The sequence below is a fragment of the Pelodiscus sinensis genome, chromosome 22 (genome assembly GCF_049634645.1).
Source record: "Pelodiscus sinensis isolate JC-2024 chromosome 22, ASM4963464v1, whole genome shotgun sequence".
Taxonomy (NCBI): domain Eukaryota; kingdom Metazoa; phylum Chordata; order Testudines; family Trionychidae; genus Pelodiscus; species Pelodiscus sinensis.
In genome coordinates this window covers 22,702,589-22,724,019 of record NC_134732.1, presented here as the reverse complement: position 1 = coordinate 22,724,019, position 21,431 = coordinate 22,702,589, and the positions used below count along the sequence as shown (strand labels likewise).

The window sequence follows — 21,431 nt, the reverse complement described above, 5'->3', positions numbered from 1 at the left end:
CTGACTGGCCACACAAGCGCACAGCTTCCAGGGAACGCTGCTCCTGGATTGTCCAGGAGTCCCCAGGAATTAAAGATTCATCTTTAAATAAAGGTATCATGTGATGAAACTGCTTGGAATACATCTAACCAGAATTGACAACCCTGGTGGACATCATGGGTACTTTTTCTGTTAGCCAGAATTTGTATGGAGGATGAAGGAGTCCTTAATGCTATTTTCCAGAATTAACTAGATTTCAACCAGGGGAGACCAATTCTGAATTCTGGCCAGCCGGTCGGAAGCCAATAGGGCTTGCTCACATGAGGGGAATTTGGCTTTGTGTGTTGAATCTTGCAAGTTACTTCCCACAGGTTTAAAAATAGTTATGATGCAGCATCATTTAAAGAAAAACCCCGCACGACATGTTTGCAACTTGAAACTGAGCCCCACTTCCTTACATGAATTCGTCATCCTTTCACACACCCCTGCCACTTTTATTATCGTAGGGTTTCCAGGAAAAGCCGAGGTTCACGGACCAGTTTGCTGCAGCATCGTACAAACAATTCTTTCGGCTCTCAGCATTGACAAGGTCCCTGGGAGGCGTTCACAGTGGCTCATTGCCATCAATTTAAAAATACTTTTTAAGACCCACAATTTTCTCCCCCTGCAGGCCGACCGGCTCCAGCAGGAAGAGCAGCTGGCCAGCCTGCGAGAGAAAGCGCAGCGAGAAGCCGAAGAGAGCCAGAGGTCTTTGGAGGAGCTGCTCACGCATCGGTTAGCGGTAAATCTGTGTGGCCCCCTTCCAGACTGGGCACTGTCCTCTTTGGAGTCATTGAGACCTGGGGTGGCACCTATGTGCCTCTCTCACCTGACAGGACAAAGAATGCAGACTGTGGATCTGTTTCCCAAAGTACTAGAGCCCAGATCCTCAGACGTGCTGTGGCTTCCATGGGACTGGGGCGCTGTCACGGTGTATACACACCCCATCCTGTGCGGGCGAGGTCACGGGGGTGTGTAGACCCTGCCGGCATTCTTGTCAATCTCTCTGTGATCTGAGTCAGTCCGTCATGCTGAGGCAGTGTAGCCTAATGGCCCAAGTCTCTCTAGTAGCCCTTGAGTGCAGGGCAGCATGGCCTAGTGGCTAGAGTCCATATAATAGTTGTTTGGTTACAGGGCAGTACAGCCTAGTGGCTAGTCTATATAATAGCTCTCAAGTTGCAGGGCAGCATGTCCTAATGGCTAGAGTCCACACAGTAGCCCTTTGGTTGCAGGACAGCACGGCCCAACGGGCAGAGTCTCTGAAGTTCTGGTGCTCCTGTAGCAGGTCCTTCTTCTCCCGTGTCCAGTCCAGACGGAGCTGAGCTGCTCCCTTTTATACTGCCCCACCACGTGGAGCATGCCCAGTATGGCTGGGGGGGCAGGGCGTTATTCCTCATGAAAAGCAGGCGTGCAGAGTTCGAATCCTGTGGCCCCTGAGTCCAGAATAAAGGGCTTGGTAGTGTGGACACCGCTTACAAATTCGAACTTGCGGTGGGTTATTTCAGACGAAGGTCTTGGTGTAGACTCAGGATGTTAAAATGTGGTTATTAGGCTAATCGTATAGTCGATGCAATTTGTATCGACTCCACGATTTGTCGATAGCACCGCTCTGCAGAGCCGCAGGGGGGTAGCTCCAGGAGTCGCTTTGAGCCAGGTCTGAGCAGTCCCGGCATGTGCCGGCTCCAGGAGCCACCCGCGCTGCAACTCTGCATTTTAAATACAGTAAGAGCTGCCGCAGAGGCGCAGTGATCAGCGGGACCGGGACTACTCGCTCCTGGCTTGCGCTGAGTCCAGCAGCCCCTGTTCGTGGTGGACAGCCCGGTCTGCCGCAGACGGGCTAGTGCCGGAGCAGCCGCTACCCACGACCAACCCTGGCTGCCACGAACAGGGGCTGCTTGGTGGCAGCAATCCCTGTCCGCCGGGAGGCCCAGCTCCCTACTGGGACCCCTCCCCGCAGCCTCTGCTTCCCCCAGCACTGGCTCCTGCCCCCCCCCCCTTGCGGCCTTTCATAGAGGCAGCAAAGGGGGGGCGCTGCAGGGAGCACGGGGCCAGCAGGAATTCAAAGAGTCCCCGTGTTGCCACTGCAGCGCTTCAGCCTTTGAAATGTACAAGAGCCCCTCCGGCCCCTGGTACATTTCAAAGGCTGATGTGGCCACAGTGGGAACCAGCGTGAGTGGGGACGCTTCAGTTCTGCTCGCTCCGTTTCCCTGCTGCGCCCCTGCCCCCCCCATGGAGACGGTGCTGGAGGGAGCTGGGTTTTAAGCCGGCTCCCCCCAGCACCGGCTCCTGCTCCCCCTCCTTGCTGCCTCTCTCTGATGTCGGCAGCAAAGGGAAGGGGGAAGCGACTAGTCAAGTCACTTCTCGACTATCCGATAAGCTTGTGCTTATCGGCTAGTCGACTAGTCGCTTCCATCCCTCGTGTAGACCAGGCCTAAGGTGCCCCAGGACTACTTGTTGTTTTTAAAATTACAGACTAACACAGTGACCCCTCGGAGATGGAAAAATGGCCGACTCTCTCATTTTTGAAACATATAATTATAAAATAAATCAATTGGAATATAAGTGTTGTACTTACGTTTCAGTATATTGTGATTAGAGCAGTGTAAACAAGACATTGTATGAAATTTTAGTTTGGACTGACTTTGCTAGTGCCTTATATGTAGCCTGTTGTAAGCCTAGGCAAATATCTAGAGTAGCTGATGTATCCCCTGGAAAACCTCTGTGGACCCCCAAGGATACACATAGATCAGTTGTTCTCAACCAAAGCTAACTCATTAGTTACTACAACTCTTTAGGGGTAAGTGGACCACTAAAGGCGCTCTATAAACCCAGCTTCCAGTCCATGAGAAGTACAGAACGGGCTGAAAGGTGGCACTTTTAGTAAAGATCACTCATTGCCATTGGGGGGTCATTTGGTTTTTACAGGGGTTGAATGGCTCCCGTGCCAGCTGTCCTGCGAGAGCAAGCCTGAAGCACACTAAGCAAGACCAGAGAGAATATCAATTTGAAGGTGCTCCTGAAAGAAATGATCCGGCTGGGGTCAGGTACAGGAAGCGATGCGTAATGGGGCGCTTGGTCGGTGTACCCTATGATTTGTTCAAGTTCAGGGCTGCAAGGCTTTGGAGTGTTCAGACTATGCACACGTAACACTGACAGGTGGAATCGAACGTGGGACCTTGGGAACTTAGTGCAGGAGACTCTGCAGCTTGAGCTAAAAGCCAGCTGGCACTTAGCTAAGGCTGCAGAGCAGACTGAGTCTCTCGCTCTCTGTAAGTGGTCTAAGTGCCGCTCCCCGGGACAGAGCCACCCCCAGCAGGTGAGTGGGATACACATAGACAAACTGTGCATCAGTAACGTATTTTGCTATAACGAGGAGTCCTGTGGCACCTTAGGGTGTGTCTAAACTACATGGCTCCATCGATGGAGCCATATAAATTAGGCTGATCGGCAGAGGGAAATGAAGCCGTGATTTAAATAATCGCGGCTTCATTTAAATTTAAATGGCTGCCGCGCTGAGCCGACATACAGCTGATCAGCTGTTTGTCGGCTCAGCGCGCTAGTCTGGACACTCCTGCGCTGACCTGAAAGCCCTTTATCGACCTCCGTCGACGGAGCCATGTAGTCTAGACGTACCCTTAGAGACTAACAAATATATAGGACCATGAGTTTTCATGGGCAAACCCCCTTCCTCAGACGATGAGCTGCTTTTGCCCACGAGAGCTCATGAGTCTCTATGTTTTGGTTAGGCTCTATGGCCCCACAGGGCCCCATGTTGTTTTAAAAGTTACAGACGAACCCAGAGACCCCTCGGAGATGTTTCGCTACGTTCTTCAAGCGATGTCACAATGGGAACAGCTCGCATGGCAGCTGCTCTGTCCGTGGGATTAGCGTCCTAACCCCTTTGATGTTTCAGCTCTCCGTTTTCAGCAGGCCTTCCTCCAGTCGCAAGCTGCCTCTGGCCTGATTTGTTTCCCTTCAGGAGTCGGGGAAAATCTCAGCCGTATGCAGCGGCTTTTACAGGCTGAGGGTCCCAAGCAGTCTGTCCCCCACCTGGCGCGCCAAGGCTGGATTTGAGGGCACTGTGGCTGTACCGCCACCCGCCCAGAGCTGAGGTTGGGGGCACTGGCCATGTAATAGGGGTGTCTGGGCCCCGGCAGAGGAGGGACGGCAGAAGAGGCTTCAGGCAGAATGGAAGGGGCCAGCTGGTTTCAACTCCGCCCATGATCTCTGCTGTATTTCCTGTAACAGGAAAGTTGGCGTGTAGCCATAGCTCAGCCGTCTCCTTCATTATTTGGGTGAACAGGAGCAGTTCCTCGGTTCCTTTGATTTACCGTCAGGTTTCTTGGACAAACCAGACCCTGCTCCCTGCTGCGGAGGAGTGTCCATTTCGACGAGCCGTGTGGATCGTGGGCGTTAGACCCTCGCCTAGATTGCCCCTCCCTGCGGTAGACTAGTGAGTGGGCCACACGAGTGGCCCCCCTTCATCTTAGGGGGCCGCAGGATTGTCGGAAGCAAGGCGGTCTCCCGGGACAGGGCCGTGTTGGTAACAGCGCTGGCGTCCCTAGAACGTGCGGGGTGCGCCAGTGGAACCGCAGCAGCGCTGGCATTGGACGCAGAGGGAGCGCCCGGCTCTCACCGGCACTGTTGTGTGCCATCAGCCCGCACCTCACCACACTTGCCCTTGTTGTACGTGGGTGTCACTTTTGTAATACACGTACCGCTAGGAAAAAACCCACACGGGAGGAAACCAGCCGAACGTGGCAACGCTGGGCGTGGGCAACGGTAACGAAATGTCTTGCGGGCCACACACAGAACCCACAGGTTGCCCACCTCGCATGAATGAGCATGGCTCTAAGCGCCCATTTTAACTCTCATTTAAAGTGGCATAATCAAAGTACTTGAGAACTGGCCCCAAGCTCCCACTAAGCCCCAGAAAAATGCTTTTCAGATACAGAAGTTCCACTACGGAATAAATATCCCTACCCGGCTGTTATGAAAGATACTTGTGATTAAGTGAGGAAGAGGGCTCTGTAAGAGCCGGGTATCACTATCCCTGGCAGCTAATATACCAAAATAGCATGTACAAATATGTTTCTCCTCCCCCGCCTTTCTGGTAGCTTTAGGACACTGTCTCCAAAACAATCTGCATGGAACACTGAAATCAGCTGCAACGTGATGGATGCCATAAAAGCCACGGCGAGAAAATCCACTGGGGAAGTGAACCTGGATTCCTCAATCCAGCAGCGAGGTGACTATCCAGTTAGGTGGTTTAGTGGGATTTGGGGGGCAAATCTATAGGTGCCTGATGGCAGCATGAGAAATGGAGGAGCATTTTCGGGTTGGGCCACTGAGCAGAGATTTCATCAAATTTCTCACTGCACCTTTGACATTTTTGTCCCAAATTATTTAACTCGCCCTACAGACGAATAGTCAGAACAGTATCTTTAGATCCTGTAATCACTCTGCAGATATTAACCCCGAGAACACCCCCGGAGTTGAGTCAGCTGGTGTCATTAACCTTATTGATGTAACAGCAGTGGCATCAGAGACAGACAAGATTAAGTGACTTTCCTAAGGTCACAGGAGGAGTCAATGTCAAAGCAGGGATTACGAAACATGAATGTGTAGCGGGCCTCTGGGCCTATGCTCAGATTGTCTGGTATTTTGGAACGGAAGCTAAATTGCCTACACTGCTGTGAACTGATCTACTTGGAAGGGAAGCAGCATGGAGACTTACCGCCCCAGCGCCTCCTGCTGGTCACCTTGGGAATTTGCTTATGCCTCAGCAGGGCACCCCCTACCGGCCAGTGTCTCACCCATCATTTTCTGCACTCTCCCCACACTCTGCTCTGGACTTGCATCATTCCCAGGATCCTGGCGTCTTCTTCAGGACACTGCCTTCCAGTCCTGCCCACCACACCGGTCTCACACCCCCTTCTGGGGTATCAACAGTCCTCAGTCTCCACCCCTTCTACTGTGGCCAACCGCAGCCAGGGTCTAGCACAGGGGTGGGGAACCTCAGGCCTAGGGGCCAGGTGCACTCCCCGCCCCCTTGCCTGGATCGACTCAGAACCCCCCCAGCATTGGGGAGCCTGCATCGGTGCTCTAGCCCCCCTGCTGCCCCACCGCAGGGCTAGAGCCCCCAACATCTACTAGGCTGGGTCCTCCGAGGCTCTGGTGGGCAAGGGGAACGTGGGGCCCCCTCAGTTGGGGGCCACATCAATGAGGGGTTTTTTTTGCTTCTCACTTGTGTGCGGCCCCTGGCTGATTTTTCTGTGGCGCAACCACCCCCAACCCTAAAAAGGTTCCCCACCCCGGGTCTAGCAGCTCCACTCAGGGGCAAGCTGCAGTCTGTATTGGCCACCGTTCTTGGTGGTCTATGGGAGAAGAGGGCGACCCAGGCCTGCCCACTTCTGAGAGTCCCAGCCAGGGTCCCCCTGGCAGCAGCCCTGCCCTCTACGGTCCTCCCATTCCCCGGGCCACTTCCTCTGTGACCCTGCACCCTCCTGGCCCCTGTATCCAGGCCTGCAGCCGGGCAGGTATCAGGGTGGAGCCTCTCTCGCTCTGCTCCATCCAGAGCAGACCCAGCCCTGCCCCTTCCCTGATCAGCCCCACACTACCCAGGGCTCTGCTAAGCAGCGCCTTATAAACAGGGCTGCTCCTGCAAGCCGCTTTCTGATTGGCTCCTTTTAAGCCCCTCCCCGACTGGCCAGGGCTCTGCACTGCACTCCCTCCGGCTGCTTTAACCCCTTCTGGCCAGAGTGGGGCAGCCGCTCCACTCCGGGAAGCATATTAGAACGCGAAGTTGCTTAGCGTGACCCTTCCCTTTTTACAGCCGCGCGATGACGTGTAGACACGGGGTGTGGCGGCGCGTCGGGGTCCCCGCCTCCTGCACCCCCGTACTGGCATGGACAGACTCCCCCAGCCAGTAGAACAGAGGGAGTTTATTGCTTCTCCAAGATACAGCCCAGCACAGATGTAATCTGGTTCCAGGGCAGGCCTAGGAAGCCTCAGCCCCCCTTGAGATGGGGGAGACTGGGCCCCTAAATTCCAGCCCCTTCCCTAGGCTGTCTCCTCCATGATCCCAGACAGCAACTAAAAGACCGTCCCTTCCAGCCCTGCCCCCCAGCCAGGGGTGGCATCCACCTTCCTTTGTTCCTCTCCCTGGGTATGTCTACACTACCTCCCTAGTTCGAACTAGGGTGATTAATGTAGGCATTCGAAGTTGCAAATGAAGCCCAGGATTTAAATATCCCGGGCTTCATTTGCATCTTGCCAGGCGCCGCCATTTTTAAATCCCCATTAGTGCCGACTCCGTGCCCGCGGCTACACATGGCATGGAGTAGGTAGTTCCAATTCGGCTTTCTAATTCGAACTCCCGGTACACCTCGTAGAAAGCCTAATTCCAACTACCTAGTCCGTGCCGCGTGTAGCCGCGGGCACAGAGTCTGCACTAGCGGGGATTTAAAAATGGCGGCGCCCGGCAAGATGCAAATGAAGCCCGGGAAATTCAAATCCCGGGCTTCATTTGCAACTCCGGTTGCCTACATTAACCACCCTAGTTCGAACGAGGGTGGTAGTGTAGACAGACCCTTACTCACAGTGACCGTGCTGCTCCCTTTCTTCAGGATCCCCGTCTGCGAAGGGTGGTCACACTCTGCACACACGTCAGTCCTCGTCTTCATCAGCCAATCACCCCCCCTGCGAGGCGCTCACAGCCGATGACTCGGGAGACGGCAGTGAAAAAACGGACTCCACGAGCCAGGTACGTGGGCCCCGGAGCGTCTCTCCTGCTAGTGGTGGCACGTGGAGTCACCAGGGGGCTTCTAGTTGCAGTTCCAGGCTGGTGGGACATCCATCCGTTCCCCCCTCATGCCTCCCGCCCTCTGCTTCTGTCCTCAGTGGAGCAAAGTTGGTCAGTTCTATGGAGGGTCCAGCGCCTTTGGCCGGTTTAGTCTGACCATGGCCGAGCAGTACTTGAAGGAAGAAGAACTACGAGCCCGGCACCGTAGCGCCCTCCTTCGACTCCGGGAAAAAGCTCTTCAGGAGAAAACCAAGGCAGAGCTGGCCTGGCTGGAGCATCGAAAAAGGTGAGTCCGTTTTGTGCATGTTGCCCTGGCTTCAGTGCCTGGCAAACCCGCCGTCCGACGGCAACAGGCCCGTCAGAACACGGCGGGAGGGCTCTCTGCGGAGCTTTGCGCCTCTTGGCGCCCGTGGAAAAGCAGAGAAGCAAACATCCTGCACCTCTCCAGGGCGACGTCAGGTACGGCCGGGCTTCCCCACGGCCGCAGCAAAGGGAAAAGGCCCCGTGTTCCTTTCAGCCACATCCAAAGCCTGGCTTTACTCCAGCTAAGCCAGTGGTCCCCAACGCGGTGCCCGCCGTGGCGCGTGGGTGGCTCCGCCCCCGGCCGCCTGGCAGCCCGAAACGGTTAGGGACCACTGAGCTCAGCACTTCCCTGTGGCTTGGCTCCTCACAGCAAGGCTATGTCTACACTCGCGGCTTCTTGCGCGAGTCATATGCAAATGAGGCTAAGCGTGGAATATCGCTGAGCCTCATTTGCATGCCTAATGAGCCACCATTTTTTTCAGAAGAGGTTCTTGCGCAAGAAGGAGCGTCTACACTGCCCCTTCGTGCGCAAGAACAACCCTCTTGCGCAAGGCCGTTCTTCCTCTCAAGTAATAGGTGTAACGGCCTTGCGCGGGGGGGGAGGAGCCTCAGGAGCTGCCATGCTGGGTGCTCCTGGACATGTGGCCACCTTGCAGAGAGCTCCAGGGCGAAAGGGGTGGAGAATATCAAAGTTCCTCCTCGTTCTCCAGCGAGAGCTGAGATTTGGGCAAACTGTGCGCTGATGACCCTGTTGGGGGATGAAGGCATCACCCCCGGCTCCAGCCCTGTCATGGGGACTAGGGATGTTCAATATCGGTGAATCGAATAGTCGAGTAACCTCACGAATTCTTATCGGTTACTTGACCCGTCTATAGTCCCTGGGTGGGGCTGGCAGCCAGTGCACCCCAGCCCCACTCCTGAGGAGCCCCCTGTCGCCCCACACTGCTGCTTCTGTATCAGAGGCAGCAGCACAGGGTGCCAGGCGGGAACTGGTCCACGAGGGGAGCCCGTTGGAAAACCAGCTCTCTTCACGGCTTGGCTGCCTGTTGCCCCATGCTGCTGCCTCTGATACAGGGGTGGCAGCAGCCCCTGTCTGGAGTGGGGGGTGTCTGAGCTCTTGGACCTGGCATGAGCTGGAACTGAGCCAGGCTGCTTGCCCTCCTACCTCCTCGTAACGCTTGAAATACAGAGCCGCAGTGCGGGTAGGTCCTGGACCCGTCACAAGCCGGGACTGAGCCAGGCTGCTGGCCAGCCTGCTAAAAAATGTACCAGTGCCAGGGCGTGGGGGGTGGGAACGCATCAACCTATACGCTTTGGCTTACTGGATAATCGACTATACCATTATATCCCTAACGGGGACCCCTTGCATGGGCATTGCGTTCACACGTCCAAACGTCCTTCTGAAAGCGATTTTGGTCTCCCTCCTGCTTTCAGCTGTCTGGATGGTCTGCGAGACCGTGAGGAAGTGTCTGCCATAGCTGAGAAGCAGCATAAAATCCTAACCAAGCTGAACAAAGAACAGGTGAGACCTCTCAGACCTCTGCATTGGGCAGCACAGTATGGGGAGGAGGTGGGCAGCCCTCGGTATTTTGGGTTAAACCATCTGGCAACCCTAGACCGCCGGAGGCCTCTTTGAACTCTAATCTTCTATGATTCTATGACTCTGTTCCAGTTACATAATCCAGTTTCCTTCGTAAGCTAATGAGAACCTGTTGGACAGTACTAAAGAAGTACATCGTGTTGCTGCACAGACTTTACAGTCTACTTCATTGGTGCTGATTTTTATACGTGGGCTGTACGATATACACTTTAGAGAGGCAGGAAACACCTTGTCTTTCTGCAGCTCTGGTGTTACTGCAGTTATTTATTCTTAGTGTATACACCAGATTGTATAGGGTGTTTGGGCTTCCATCATTGAGCTATAGGAAATTAGCCAACTGCTAGTGATTTGGGGGTGAAGTTTTCATGATGGTATTTGCAGGAGTGGGAAAGATGGTCTTTGGCTAAAAACACAGGCATGGGAGTCAGGAGCTTTCAATTCTATTCCTGACTCAGCCCTACATTCCTCTGCAACTCTGGCCAAGTCCCATGCAGTCAGATTTTCACAAATGGCTTCTAATTTTGGGAACCTGCCTAACCTTAGACATCTTGAAGGGGTCTGATTTGTAAAGCAACTTGAGCATCCACCGCCCCGATGGCTTCCCTTGGAGTTGTCGGAGCCCAGCCCGTGTGAAAACTAAGCCCAGGTTTCTCTCCACTTGAGCAAGCAACAGGCAAGTTATCCCAAATTAGGAGTCACCTTTGAAAACTTGAGCCTTATGCCCGACTTTCAGAGGTGCTTGGCTCATTAGCAGTGCGTGTTGCAGTGAGATAGAGTTGTAGGACCGAGATCTGTACTGAGCGAGTATGTATTTAATAGCAACGAGGCCCACCTTGCTCACCTGGGCCTGGTGTCGCACCAAATTACATCCCTCCTAAAACCTGATCTTCTTTCTTCTGGTTCCCTTTGATGCTACCGCGTTGAGCATTTGTGCGCATGCTGGTTGAAACAGGATCTATACATTCTCAGACCTTGGAAAATCAGGCCCGAGTGGACAGTGGTTGTCAGTGCCGAAGAGTTTGAAGCACAGAGTTTCTGGCACACATACACTACTAGACTTTGCTCTCCACTCTTTCTGCCCCCTCAATTTTCTCTGCACATGCTCCCATCAAACCTCAGAGCAATTTGTAGGGTTGCCAGATAGTTTCAACAAAAATACTGGACACAGTTGACATAACATCACAATCTACATTCCATCTTATTTAGAAAATACCAGACATTTATATTTTCTCATTTATATTTTCTCAATTTGTTTCCCAGATAGAAAGCTCTAATACTGGACTGTCTGGTTCAAAACCGGACACCTGGCAAACCTAGCAGTTTGTCACTTGCTAATAACTCTATGAAACACATCCTTTACCTGTTTGTCTGCAGCCTCACAGCTTGGGCACAAGTCAGCAAGTGTTGCTTAAGCAAAGACTGAAAAAATTGTACACAGAAATGTACCTAAACTAGCTGGCTGCGTCTAGACTGGCATGATTTTGCACAAATACTTTTAACGGAAAAGTTTTTCTGTTAAAAGTATTTGCGCAAAAGAGCATCTACACTGGCATGGAGGCTTTTGCGCAAAAGACATCTTTTGTGCAAAAGTATCCGTGCCAGTGTAGACGCTCTCTTGTGCAAGAAAGCTCCGATGGCCATTTTAGCCATCGGGCTTTCTTGCGCAATAAATTAATATGGCTGTCTACACTGGCCTTCTTGTGCAAGAATACTTGCGCAAGAGGGCTTATCCCTGAGCGGGAGCGTTGCAGTATTTGCGCAAGAACCACTGATTTTGTACATTACAAAGTCAGTGTTCTTGCACAAATTCTCGTGGCCAGTGTAGACAGGTGGCAAGATTTTGCGCAAAATCTTGCCAATGTAGACAGAGCTGCTGTTTACAGGGCTCGACGATCACGGTGAAAACCCCTTGCCAGCTGCGCAGCTCACTTGCACGAGACCCGCACTGCGCATGCGCGAACCGCCGGTGAACAGGGTGACTGGCTGAAATCTACTCGCCACGGGCGAGTAGATAAGTGGATCTGTCGAGCCCTGGCTATCTATATTGAATCCCCAAATTGCACTTGAATTGCAATATTTCCACCTGCTATTAAATGTTATAAACTGATCTGTCGGCCATTTTCATGTGTATTTATATTTTAATGGGACATAAGAACGGCCAGACTGGGTCAGACCAAAGGCCCCTCTTGCCCAGGGTCCTGTCTGCCAACACTGGCCAATGCCAGATGCCCCAGAGGCAGTGAACAGAACAGGGAATTATCAGGTGATCCCTCCCTGTCACCCATTATCTGCTTTTGGCAAACAGAGGCTAGGAACACCATTCCTGCCCATTCTGGCTAATAAGCAGGGCTCGCTGAACCGCGGCAAGCCCCACTCGCCAGCTGCACTGTCCAGCAATCTGCGCATGCAGAGATCGCCCAAACCCGGCTCTTCCAGGTTGCAATTTACTTGCCACGGGCGAGTAGATTGCATTATTTGTCGAGCCCTGCTAATAAGTGTCAATGGACCTAACCGCCATGAATTTATCTAGTTCTTTTTTGAAGCCTGTTAAAGTCCTGATCTTCACGACATCCTTTGGCAAGGAGTTCCACAGGTTGACTGTGCGCTGTGTGAAGAAAGACTTCCTTTGGTTTGTTCTAAACCTGCTACCTATTAACGGGAACTTCTACTCCCCCTCTTCCATTCTCTGTTCTGTGCAGGCAGAAATCCAGCACCTGCGAAATATCTACAGGGCAGCTCACCAGGAGAGAAAGCTGCTATTAAAACAGCAGAGAGAAATCTTACTGATGCAGCAGTCGACAGCACAACTCCAGCGGGAGCTGCATGGGTTGACTGGAGGGCCACAGGTTAATAGAGCCCTTTAAAGGCTACAATAACATTTAACACTGGCAGATTTGGGGGCATTACAGGCAGAGAAAAGCCACAAGTCTGGCATCTTATTAACTGCAGTAATGAAGGTAAAGCAATGGGAAACGTTGCTACGGTATTGGCTCCTAAAGAAAAAGAGGAATGATATTTTACTTGCCCATTAAAAAAATTACTTGCCTTTTTGTGTGTGCAGAGTTGGTATAAGCTGCACTGGAGGACTTGCGGGAGTGCATTTCATTCCCCCCTGGCGACCCATCAGCCTATAAATGCTCTGTCCCCCAGAGCTGGGATGTACACGCCATAGGCGTAGGGGATACATGTTTTAGCCTTTCAGCACAAGAACATTAGAACAAGTGACTGTGAGTCCTCCTCATAATCTAGAGCCGGGGGGTTTCGAAGTACGGGCCGCGACTCGGGATTGGGTCACAGGATGTCAGGCACTGGGTAGCCTGGCTGCAGGGGGACCAGGTGAGAGAGGGGATGCTAAAGCCAGCTCCCTACCCGTCCTGGCACCTTGGACCACGCTGCATCCCAGAAGAGGCCAGCAGCAGGTCTGGCTCCCAGGTAGGGGGGCCACGGGGCTCCACACACTGCCGCGAGCCCCACCTCCAAGAGAAACACACAGAACCGCTTCCAGGGCTTCTGCCTAGGAGCCGGACCTGCTGCTGGCCACTTCCAGGGAGCAGAGCGGGCCAGGGTGCCAGGACAAGCGGGGAGCCTGCATTACCACCCCTGCTGCACTGCTGATCGGTAGCCACTGGAGGTAAGCCTGCGACCCAACCCCATATCCCTATCCTCCAACCCATCCCGGAGCCACCTCCTGCACCCCACGCCCCTCATCCCCAACCTGACCCGGGACCCCCCTCTGTAGTCAAAAGATCTAATTATGCTGAGTCACAGGCAAACTATTTTCTCCAATTGGATTGTGAGAATTCTTTTTTGAAAACTGCTGACCTAAGGTGGGTCGTTATATTGCGTGTACTCCGCCAGACAGTCTGGCAGAATCTGGCTGTGGTAATAGCAGCTTTGCACAAGGCGCTGCCTGGGCTCCACTCCCAAACAGCCCCAATACTGAGGACAAACTCCCCTGTCAGCGGGCTCCTGAAATATCCCCCTTTATACAGCAAGACCGGGGGGTTCCCCAGTAGAAAGGGAGCCTCCACACCTGCCGAAAAGAGTTCATGATTCATCTCAAGAGTCACACCCCTATCTTCAGGGAATGCAGCTTTATGCTGTAAAGTTTGGCCCTATATGGGGTAGAATTTTCCAAAGCATTCAGAGTTGGCATAATCTTGCTCGCCTGAAAGCCAATGGGAATTTACTGGTTATTTACTGGTTAAACAAAGAGGCGGAGAAATTGGAGAGGGTCCAGAGAAGAGCAACAAAAATGATTAATAGTCTAGAAAACATGAGCTACGAGGGAAGACTGCAAGAGCTGGGTTTGATTAGCCTGGAAAAGAGAAGACAGAGTGGTTTACAAGTACCTAAAAGGGTGTCACAAGAAGGAGGGAGAAAAATTGTTCTCCTTGGCCACTGAGGATACGACAAGAAGCAATGGGCGTAAACTGCAGCAAAGGAGATGTAGGTTGGACATTAGGAAACACTTCCGAGCTGTCCGGGTGGTCAAACACTGGAAGAAAATTGCTTAGGGTAGTTGTGGAATCTCCATCACTGAAGATATTTAAGAGTGGGTTAGACAGACACCTGTCAGGGATGGTCTAGATGGTGCTTGGTCCTGCCGTGAGGGCAGGAGACTGGACTCGATGATTTCTCGAGGTCCCTTCCAGTTCTAGTGTTCTAGGATTCTAGGATTCTTTCAGCCTGTAAGAGGCAGGGACTAGAGGTTACAGCTGTCTCTTGGAATGGAAAATGACTGAAATCAGAATCAACGCTTGTTGAAGAAGCCCAGGTAAATTTTTATGCATTGCCCTGTTCCTTTTAGTTCACAAACGGCTCGGCAGACCTTGAAAAAGCAATAAAGAAGGAGAAGACTGGGACCATTTCTAGTCCAGCACTATCCTCCATGCCGGCAGAAGCTACAGCATGCTCACAGAGACCTGTTCTGACAAAGGATGGAGAGAGCTGTGCCCAGTTAAATAATACACACAGCAGGAAATACAAGAGGTGAGTAATAGCTTTTAAATTCTTTTTTACAGTTATGGTTACTGATCCAATCAGCTGGGGGAAAGGATGTCGGCTGCTATATCCCAGATAACTGACCACTGGTTAAAGCAAAGCATTGAGACTCGGGAGTGAGGGGTATAACCGGGTCTTGGCAGCCGAGGTGCTGAGCCTGGTGCCTTTCAGGCTGACGATAGTTTCATTGTTTCCCTGCGCTTTCCCTGTCTAAGCTGCTAACTTTTGTCTTAGACTTACAGGCAGGGGCAGATGACCGTTTTGCAGGGCCCCAGGCAGCATAATTCCGCGGGACCCCCCCCCCTTTGCCACGGCGCATGCGCAGTGATGCCATGCGCATGCGTGGCGGTGCCACGGCGCATGCGCGGGGCTTTCTGAAGCGCGGGGCCCGGGGCGGCCGCCCCGTTCGCCCTGCCCTATATCCGCCCCTGCCTACAGGCTACATCTACACTGCACATCACTTCTGGCAATGTGTAGCAGCTACATCCCCCAGCCCTGGTTTACACTAGGGCTTTTTTTCGAAATCACCCTCCTGGGACGAATTTATAAGCGGAGCATCCGCACTACCAACCCCGTTACTTCAAAATAACGGGCCGCTTAATTCAAAATCTGTACTCATCAGGAGTAACGCTAATTCTGAAATAGATATTTCAAAATAGCGGTGGTGTGGACATTCCAGTGCCGTAATTTTGAAATAATTACTCTCCAGAGTCATTCGAACTAATGACTCTACAGTGATTCCTCGGGCTCCACACTAAAGAAGCCTGCCTTGGACTGATTTTGAGGCTTCCCCGTAGTGTGGACATGCTAGCTCAATTTTGTTAAAACAGGAGTGATAATAATTTCCTTGTGTAGACACCGCCGCAGTGAAAGCACATGTGTCCACTTGGTGGTGTGTAGCTACCTGTGTCGGGAAGGCACCGGCAGAGATGTAGAGCAGGGGACAACTTCACTGCTGCTGGGGCAGATCACATGGATCTTGTGATAGCTGTCTGGTCTCGGGTGCATTTCACACCTGTGCCCCATATTAGAAGCTCACCATTACTTTCACCAACCTGTTGAAAATGGCTATAACAACAGCTGGGGGGTGTGGGCAGGTACGTAACATGTGTTCAGAAGACGGGGAGTTATTGGTTGTCGATTGCTAGGGTTATTTAGATGAGGTGGAAGGTTTTTATGGACACTCCGACGTGGCGCATCTATTCAGCAAAGCTGTTCTGAAAATGAAATTTCCAGTCAGTGGGAAATTCAGACAGTTTGCGATTTGGTTTTCATGCCAAAACGGGGGGCAACCTAAAATGCTGGAAACACACTAGGAATGAAGAGTTCAGAAAAATCTGGATTCCAAAATGTTGAAATGAAAAGGTTTGACATTGCCGACGAGAACAAAATCTTTTCTACGGTGGTGATATTTTCAGCATTTCAGTATGGTGACTAGAGGGCAGTACATTTTGTTTTGAATTTACCCTCTGAAAAATCAAACCATTTCCATTGTAATTTTTGTGTGAAATATTGCGATTTTTGGCAAAGCCTCCTAGTTCACTGGGCAAATGTCAGCCAGCTCTCCCGTTTTCAGGGGACTCTACAGCAACTCTTCCTGACGTCCAAGGAAAGATTCCCATTGACTTAGGTGGAAGATGGACTGATTTCTAGCTGCCTGGTTAGATCACACATTTCAGAGTTTTCAACAGAATATGCTAAACCTGAGCCTTAGGGTCAGGGGCAGATATAGGGCAGGGCGAGCGGGGCGGCCACCCCAGACCCCGCGTTTCAAGAAGCCCCGCGCATGCGCCGTGGCAAAGGGGGGCCCCGCGAAATTGTGCTGCCCTGGGCCCTGCAAAATGGTCATCTGCCCCTGCTTAGGGTACATCGACACAGCAACGTTATTTCGAAATAATGTTGAAATCCTGTCAAGCCGGAGGACTTCTTACTCCGACTCCTGTATCCCTCATTGTAGGAGGAGTAAGGGAAGTCGGAGGAAGAGTGCTCGATTTCGAAATAAGTGCTGTGTGGACACTGCCAGTTTCGAAATGAGCTGGTTCAAAATAAGCTACGCAATTGACGTAGCTCAATTTGCGTTGCTTAGTTTGCGTTAAGCCCCGCCGTGTAGACGCACCCTTAACGTTAAAATCTAGGGAATAACTGTGCTGCCAGATCTGGCTGTGCTTGCCAGACACCAGCTCTCCCTTCCCTCCCCCCGCCCGTCGCGGGGTTCCCAGCTATGCTGCTGGGCCCTTCTGCAATGGGGCTCCTGGCTATGTCACTGCCCCCACCCCCCCGCCTGGATCCTGACTGCACTCCCAGTCCTCCCTGCCCCTGGGCTCTCTAGTCCAGGACTATCCATGATACTGCTGGGACCATGGATGTTGCTGGACCAGAGAGTCCTGGTTTAGGAGGGCACAACCTGTGCTAAGAGCCAGTATAGCAAGCTGGTGAGTCTGTGCTGTGCATTTGCTTAGCTTCCCAGAGGGAAAGGCTTTCAAATAAATCTCTGCATGAAACTGATCTATAATTCATGTTGTTATTGATTACAAGTCACAGGAATCGTTAGAAAGGTTTCTTGGCTGGACTCTCGCTTCTTATTGCTGACGAGTTTGCTCATTGTGGAAGAGTGAATATTAGTCCGAGTCTATAGCAGACAGGGCTTGGTGGGGCACAAAATGTTACTGAACTGGGGCTGCATTGTTGTACACTGATCCGTTTCACAGGTAAGGACACGGAAGGGTGAGTATGCTATCTGTTCAACAGTGCAGGTGCATTGATATTTCATACCGATCAGGATAATAATTAATTACCTGTTGTGATCCCTCCCTCTGGGGCATCTGGTATTGGCCACTGTTGGCAGACAGGAGACTGAGCTAGATGGACCTTTGATCTGACGCAGTCTGGCCGTTCTTATGTTCTTATAAAAGAAATTGGCATTCTCTAATACTGACTCAGAGCTGTGGGGGCGCGCAGCGGAGCAACACGTACAAAGTTAAGGCGACATTAAAATAATGTTTCAAACTCCCCAAAAGTAACAAGTAAATCCTGAGATTACATGAGTGGATCGGGTTGGTTGCTGAATGCTACGTTCCAGTACGTGTGAAGAATTCCCTGTGGTATCTGACTGCTTTCTGCTTTCATCGCTGAAACGTGTTATGTGTATGCTAGGCACCTTTAAAACACCTAGCAATATTCGATCATTTGGAAAGAATCTTACCCTTCCTCAAAACTACCCCGAGAGCCTCATCCAAGCAGGAAATGTTGTACCCACGGTGCCCCACTTTAAAAGGAAAACATTAACAGCAAAGGAAATCCTATATTATTTCCCCCACGTTCTCCTGTAAGTCTTGGGGAATGATCCATAGCTCACGGCAATCAATGGAAAGATTCCTAGTGACATAAGTGGGGTTTGGAACAGATACTATGTGTATTCTTATACACAGCAGGACTAAATCCTGCTGTAAATTTAAGAAAATCAATACCATTCCCTTGCAATTGTTGGTTTTTCTTAATTTTCATCCTTAAGAATTATACTTATTACATTTTATTCTGTATAGTGGCTTTAATCTGAACATTTTACACTGTTTATAATCATTATAAAAGGAAACAAAAATAATAAAAACAATTATGTAATCATCTTCTATTGCCAAATAACAGTTTTCAGCTAAGAAATCACATACATCTTCTGAAATGTATTTCCTATTGTAATTTTAAGCATTAGTGATATTAAATGCTTTATATGACCACCTAAAACCATTTTGTCCACATTTAAAAAGATGAAATAATAACTATAACTATAACTCTCTCTGGGTATGTCTACACTACCCTCCTAATTCGAACTAGGAGGGTAATGTAGGCATACCGCACTTGCAAATGAAGCCCGGGATTTGAATTCCCCGGGCTTCATTTGCATGAAGCCGGCCGGCGCCATTTTTAAATGCCGGCAGTTCGAACCCCGTGCCGCGTGGCTACACGCGGCACGGAGTAGCTAGTTCGGATTAGGCTTCCTAATCCGAACTAGCTGTACTCCTCGTGTACATTCCACGAGGAGTACAGCTAGTTCGGATTAGGAAGCCTAATCCGAACTAGCTACTCCGTGCCGCGTGTAGCCACGCGGCACGGGGTTCGAACTGCCGGCATTTAAAAATGGCGCCGGCCGGCTTCATGCAAATGAAGCCCGGGAAATTCAAATCCCGGGCTTCATTTGCAAGTGCGGTATGCCTACATTACCCTCCTAGTTCGAGTTAGGAGGGTAGTGTAGACATACCCTCTCTCTCTCTCTCTCTATATATATATATATATTGTAGTTAACCAATAACTAATGAACTCCTAGAAGCAAAGATATTTTTAGTTTTAGGCTAATGGCTATGATAGGAAAAGTATGTCATTGTTTTTGTAGTAAATGGCTAGTATGTACCACTGCTCTCTACTGGGTGGAATCAAATTAATAACTATGTGTCATGGCACCTGTACTGTTAACAGTTAATGGGGAATCTCCTTTAATAGCAGAGTATTATTCATTTAGACTAGGTGGGTATGAATTCTATCTCCCAGGCCTTGTTAAGTTCAAAGCAGTTATGGGTAACCAACAAAGGAAGTTCAAATGGCCACAGATTTGTTATATTAGATTTTTTCATATAAAATAACAGATCCACTGAAATCTAGCAAATCATTGTTGACTTGAATGGGAATAACATGTGGGCATTCTGGGCTAGAATTTGGCCTTATACTTTTGCTTTCCTGATTGTGCTGATTCATTTTTTCAATCTTCCACGGTGTCTGGGTGAGAGAGGGGGATTTCAGCTCTGTAAAATCCAGCAACAGATGAGCTGAAGACAAAATGCCATTTCTTTGCTAACTGCATTTGGAATGGAAAAGCAAACGCTCCATGCCAGGAGCATTACTGACTTCAATATTCTGCTGCTCTTTTCACAAACATACCCACGTAAGCATCCTTCAGCCTCTGAGAAGGACTTGCCGCAGCCTTTGATACGTATCTTTATTGACTGCCTCTGGTTTGTCATGATTAATTGGCAACCATGAACCAACCTGAAATCATTAAGTACTCGTCTAATTGTTTACAGCTTTCCTACCGAGAACGAGAAAACATCGCTGCAATGCAGGCAACAGGGAGAGAAGTGGAAGCAATGGTTAGGTGTACAAGACCCTGCGGTGTTTGGAACAATGGCCAAGGAACCATATGATTCCAGGGATCAACGTATGGGCCCACTTGTGATGGAAGAAAACTCTGAACACACAGGTATCCAGTACAAGAGCTTCCATGCCAGAGCTATCTTGACTGAGTGGCATATTCATGACCACTTAGTGAAAACGAGCAAACATGGCAGACGCTCAGAGCTGAAACCCCTCCCTGCAGCAGTTTAAATGATGTTTTAAAAGGGGACAATTAATAGTTGCTGTAAATCATCATTGTTTCACCAGGCTGAAAATTTCATGGTATCTCCCATGGGAAAATTTGATCAATATTTTTTTACATGCACTTACTGTGCACTATGGACTCTTTTGACGGTTGACAATATTCATGGATCCTTTTCTTAACAGAACAAATCCTAGCTAAAAACCAGCTCATGCTGTAAACAGTCCATTCGCGAGTCTCGTTTCCTGGTTAACAATAACAGAGGTACTTTTGTTAAATCCCTAAAAAAGAAGGACAGCTTAGTAGATTGGTGCATGAGTAAATTAATGAAATGGATAGGATGGGTGTAAAAAATAGTGGTGTGGTTAGATAGTTAAAGCTTGAATAGTAAGTATTAGTGTTAGTTTCTTGCTACTTCTGTTGGGGTGATTTTTATTCAGAGAAGGAATATTTGGGACACAATCTTTTTAAAAAGTTTATTTAAATACACTTGGGTAAAACAAGAAAAATTTGTGTTGAATTTAACAAAAAGCCAAAGTTAAGTTAACTTACTCAGGCATAACAATACACCGTTATAACTTTAAGAACGTCATGTCTTTCAGAGATGAATGATCAGTGCTCAGGTCTCTTACATTCAGAACACCCAAATTCAGCTGAAGCGGATGAAGCTGCACTCACCCCTGTTCCCACGGAAGATAAACACCATGAATTTCTTGTAAGCACACCTTTCTTTGACATCCTGTGTCCACTTATCTCTTCATGGCCACTGCACTAATTGTACCCTAAGGCCCATGTGTGAGTCCAAACAGGGATGAGGTGGTTCTTTGACTTCATACTAGTCATAAGCAGCGGCGGATTTAGGGCAGGGCGAGCGGGGTGGCTGCCTCGGGCCCCGCGCTTCCCGAGGCCCCGCGCATGCGCTGTGGTGCCACGGTGCATGCGTTGTGTCAAAGGAGGGGCCCCGCAAAATTTCGCTGCCTGGGGCCCCGCGGTGCTGCCCTGGGCCCCGCGGCACTCTCATCTGCCCCTGGTCATAAGAACATAAGAACGGCCATACTGGGTCAGAACAAATGTCTATCCAGCCCCGTACTCGACAGTGGCCAATGCCAGGTGTCCCAGAGGGAGTGAATCAAACAGGTAGTGATCAAGCGATCTCTCTCCTGCCATCCATCTCCACCCTCTGACAAACAGAGGCTGGGGACACCATTCCTTCCCCATACTGGGTAATACGTTCATGGAGGTTACGTCCATAAATGGATATCTAGTTCTCTGTTAAACCCTGTTATAGTGCTAGCCTTCCCCACCTCCTCAGGCAAGGAGTTCCACAGATTGACTATGCG

At 50.5% G+C, this 21,431-nt stretch overlaps 1 protein-coding gene across 11 annotated transcripts in view; it reads left to right on the top strand.

The window, feature by feature from the left end:
* Positions 1–21,431, top strand: part of CCDC187 (coiled-coil domain containing 187) — a 90,064-nt gene that overhangs the window by 44,410 nt on the left and 24,223 nt on the right. For all 11 annotated transcript variants that reach the window (XM_075905558.1, XM_075905567.1, XM_075905559.1 and 8 more), the window contains exons 16-25: positions 650–760; positions 2,944–3,062; positions 5,136–5,266; positions 7,647–7,783; positions 7,921–8,108; positions 9,560–9,647; positions 12,425–12,571; positions 14,536–14,717; positions 19,799–19,974; positions 20,694–20,806. In XM_075905558.1, the coding sequence (XP_075761673.1) occupies positions 650–760; positions 2,944–3,062; positions 5,136–5,266; positions 7,647–7,783; positions 7,921–8,108; positions 9,560–9,647; positions 12,425–12,571; positions 14,536–14,717; positions 19,799–19,974; positions 20,694–20,806 (1,392 nt within the window). The remainder of the gene's footprint in view (positions 1–649; positions 761–2,943; positions 3,063–5,135; positions 5,267–7,646; positions 7,784–7,920; positions 8,109–9,559; positions 9,648–12,424; positions 12,572–14,535; positions 14,718–19,798; positions 19,975–20,693; positions 20,807–21,431) is intronic.